The sequence below is a fragment of the Myotis brandtii genome, unplaced genomic scaffold (assembly GCF_000412655.1).
Source record: "Myotis brandtii unplaced genomic scaffold, ASM41265v1 scaffold496, whole genome shotgun sequence".
Lineage (NCBI taxonomy): Eukaryota > Metazoa > Chordata > Mammalia > Chiroptera > Vespertilionidae > Myotis > Myotis brandtii.
Genome location: NW_005368921.1, coordinates 1,064,790 through 1,067,921, shown reverse-complemented (window position 1 = coordinate 1,067,921; position 3,132 = coordinate 1,064,790). Strand labels below are relative to the sequence as shown.

The window sequence follows — 3,132 nt, the reverse complement described above, 5'->3', positions numbered from 1 at the left end:
TTTCCGGAGGATGAGGCCCAGAAATCAGGATTTTAAAAAGATTTCCAGGTGATTCTAATGTGCAGCCAAGGTTGAGAACCACTGCTCTAATAAATCATAACAAGTAAGTATTCTCTGAACACAAACATCAAGTTCCCAATTTTGTACCACAGAGGGTTTAGCTTTTCTGATTTAAGAATTCAAAATCAACCCTAAACGGTTTGGCTCAGTGCATGGAGCGGGGGTGTGCAGGAGGCAGCTGATGGATGTTTCTCTCTCATCGATGTTTCTAACTATCCCTCTCCCCTCCTCTCTGTAAAAAATCAATAAAGTATATATTTTTTAAAAAACCTATTAGAGGTACATGCAAGAGTTTTCTTTTACTTATAAAAAGCCTCATTTATAGCAAAAATCAATAAAATATATATTTTTTAAAAAAACCTATTAGAGGTACATGCAAGAGTTTTCTTTCACTTATAAAAAGCCTCATTTATAGTTGGCCATGTCATAATTGGCTAATACTTTTGCACAGATTTAACTAGGTGGGTCCTTTTCAATCAGAAACCAAAAAAGGACCTAACGCTGCCAAGCTTAACCACCTGGGATGACAAACTTGTTCTTCTTGAATGTCTTATACTTCACACTATGCTTTGGGCCTCCCAAGTCACTGGTTCATGTTCCATCCTCATGCAAAGGCAGCAATATTGTAGTAAAAGAAGAATGGGTCCAAAGGCCAAAGTTCAGCTGGGGGCTAGTTCTTTATGCAAACAACCTCCCCTTCTATGGGGAAGGTTTGCTTCACTGCCCAACCAATTCCTATTATTGGAGAGAACTGGAGAGAACAAGAGTGAGGAACTAATTACTGATTATAATTAAGGCTAATTCAAAAAAGCAGTAGTAGGAAATAAAAGGAAGCAAATAACTTCTGGTTAATGTTTAGAAATCCCCTAAGATACGGTATCTTTCTCTTGACAGTTCAAAAAGCTTCAGAGAAATAACATTCTTATGAAACAAGGATAAGATTAGCTTGTTACCTTTGGAAAAACTAATGCTGGCTTGAGTTTATACAAAGTATTAGGACCCAGAACTTTCTTAAATTACTTAATGGGGAAAACCATGCATGAACCAGCCCAGGGCAAGCTGGAGTTCCTGAATTAGAGTCATGCCCATCGGAGAACAGATAGGAAATGACTACAGAAGAGAAAAACACACACAAACAAAGAAAGGTCACGAAAACCATGCATGAACCAGCCCAGGGCAAGCTGGAGTTTCTGAATTAGAGTCATGCCCATCGGAGAACATAGGAAATGACTACAGAAGAGAAAAACAAACACACACACACAAAGAAAGGTCACATCATATGGTTTCAAACCAAATAAACCCCCAACCCTAACCAAGGCAAAGGAGAATTACCTTTCCACAGAATACGCCAGCGTGTGGCTTTGATGTTTATTTCCCCATGGTTACCCTTGATGCTCATTTTAATCCCAAAATGAAAAGTGCTATTTTGTGACACAGCCAGCCTCTAGACAACTCTCGGCACTGTATCATAATGCTTCCACATAAAATGCTTCCTTCAGGGGATGAGGTCATTTCCTGGAATAATTCAATCTAACAGTTAATTTTGGTAAAAGCTGCATCATGAAGACAGCCTTGTCGTCAGAGACCTGGGTCTGATTCCTGCCCCTACTATTTAGCTGGGTTATTTATTCAAGTAAGTCATAATTTCTGAGTCTTGGTTTCCTCATCTTCAAAATACAACTAATAACTAGTTTGTAGGTCTCTGGTAAGAGGATGAGATAAATTATATAAAGGTGGGCACACTATACACACTAGGTGATAGCTCTTATTTACACGAGTTCCTACTAAATATAGATGCTGAGTTAGGCTTTGTGAAGATACAGTGAATGTTCTTCTAGCTGCAAATGGTAAAATTCCTAAATGTGCTGAATTTTCAAAATTCTTTTTATGCATCACTTCTTTTTGGCCCCTGAGAAACACAGGGACAAGCAATTGAAATAACTAAGATTTTGGAAGTACTTTACAGTTTATAAAATGTTGAAGGGCGGCCCTCGTGGGTTTGGCTCAGTGGATAGAGAGTCTGCCTGCGGGCTGGAGGGTCCCAGATTCGATTCTGTCAAGGGCATGTACCTTGGTTATGGGCTTGATCCCCAGTAGGGGGCGTGCAAGAGGCAGCCAATCAATGATTCTCTCAACATTGATGCTTCTCCTCTTTCCGCCATCGGTCCGAGCGGCCATAATGGTGCGCATGAATGTCCTGGCTGATGCCCTGAAGAGGATCAACAACGCCAAAAAGAGAGGCAAGCGCCAGGTTCTCACCAGGCCGCGCTCCAAAGCCATCGTCCGGTTTCTGACTGTGATGATGAAGCATGGTTACATTGGCGAATCTGAAATTATTGATGACCACAGAGCTGGGAAAATTGTTGCGAACCTCACAGGCAGGTTGAACAAGTGTGGAGTAATCAGCCCCAGATTTGATGTGCAACTAAAAGATCTAGAAAAATGGCAGAACAACTTGCTTCCGTCCCGTCAATTTGGTTTCATTGTGCTGACAACCTCAGCGGGCATCATGGAGCATGAAGAAGCAAGACGAAAACACACGGGAGGGAAAATCCTGGGGTTCTTTTTCTAGGGATGTGATACATATGTGGAAATAAAATGCCTCAAAGGACAAAAAAAAAAATTGATGCTTCTCTCTCTCCCTCTCCCTTCCTCTTGGTAAGAATCAATAAAAAATAAAATAAATAAAACGTTTAAGGGCACGGAGTTAAGAATACCCAAGCACCCTAAACAGCCACTGAATAACTGACATAGATAAGAGAACCCAAGCACCTGAGCAAGCACCGCGGTGAGCTTTTCGCGGCCTCCTGACCTCATTAAAGCACCGCGGGGGCTGTTTCTGGTCGGGGCGCTCCCCGGCCTTTGACTCCTCGCTCGCCGATACCACCTGGCGGAGATTAGCACTTGGCCTCCACGCCCGCACTGCGAGGGCCACTGCGGGCCATTTCTGGCCTCCGAACGTCGAGGGCCACTAAGTGGCCGCTAGTGTAGAGAGGCACCCCCCTGCTCTTCCTCTTTGAACCCCATCCTCCCGGGCCGCCGTGTCCTCGCGGCGAGCGGAGCTCACCGGGC

The 3,132-nt window shown here is 43.2% G+C and overlaps 2 protein-coding genes across 2 annotated transcripts in view; one reads left to right on the top strand and one right to left on the bottom strand.

Annotated features, from left to right (window-relative positions):
• The window catches only part of LOC102243387 (inner centromere protein-like), a 51,619-nt gene extending 48,493 nt beyond the window's left edge, over positions 1 to 3,126 (bottom strand). Inside the window, 1 exon segment of the mRNA XM_014548147.1 lies at positions 2,833 to 3,126. The gene's annotated coding sequence lies outside the window, so the exon portion shown is untranslated.
• Positions 2,198 to 2,683, top strand: LOC102243965 (40S ribosomal protein S15a). Its single transcript, XM_005876760.2, has one exon. The coding sequence runs from the start codon at positions 2,201 to 2,203 to the stop codon at positions 2,630 to 2,632; it is 432 nt and encodes a 143-aa protein (XP_005876822.2). The 5' UTR covers positions 2,198 to 2,200; the 3' UTR covers positions 2,633 to 2,683.
• Positions 3,127 to 3,132: the final 6 nt, after the last annotated feature.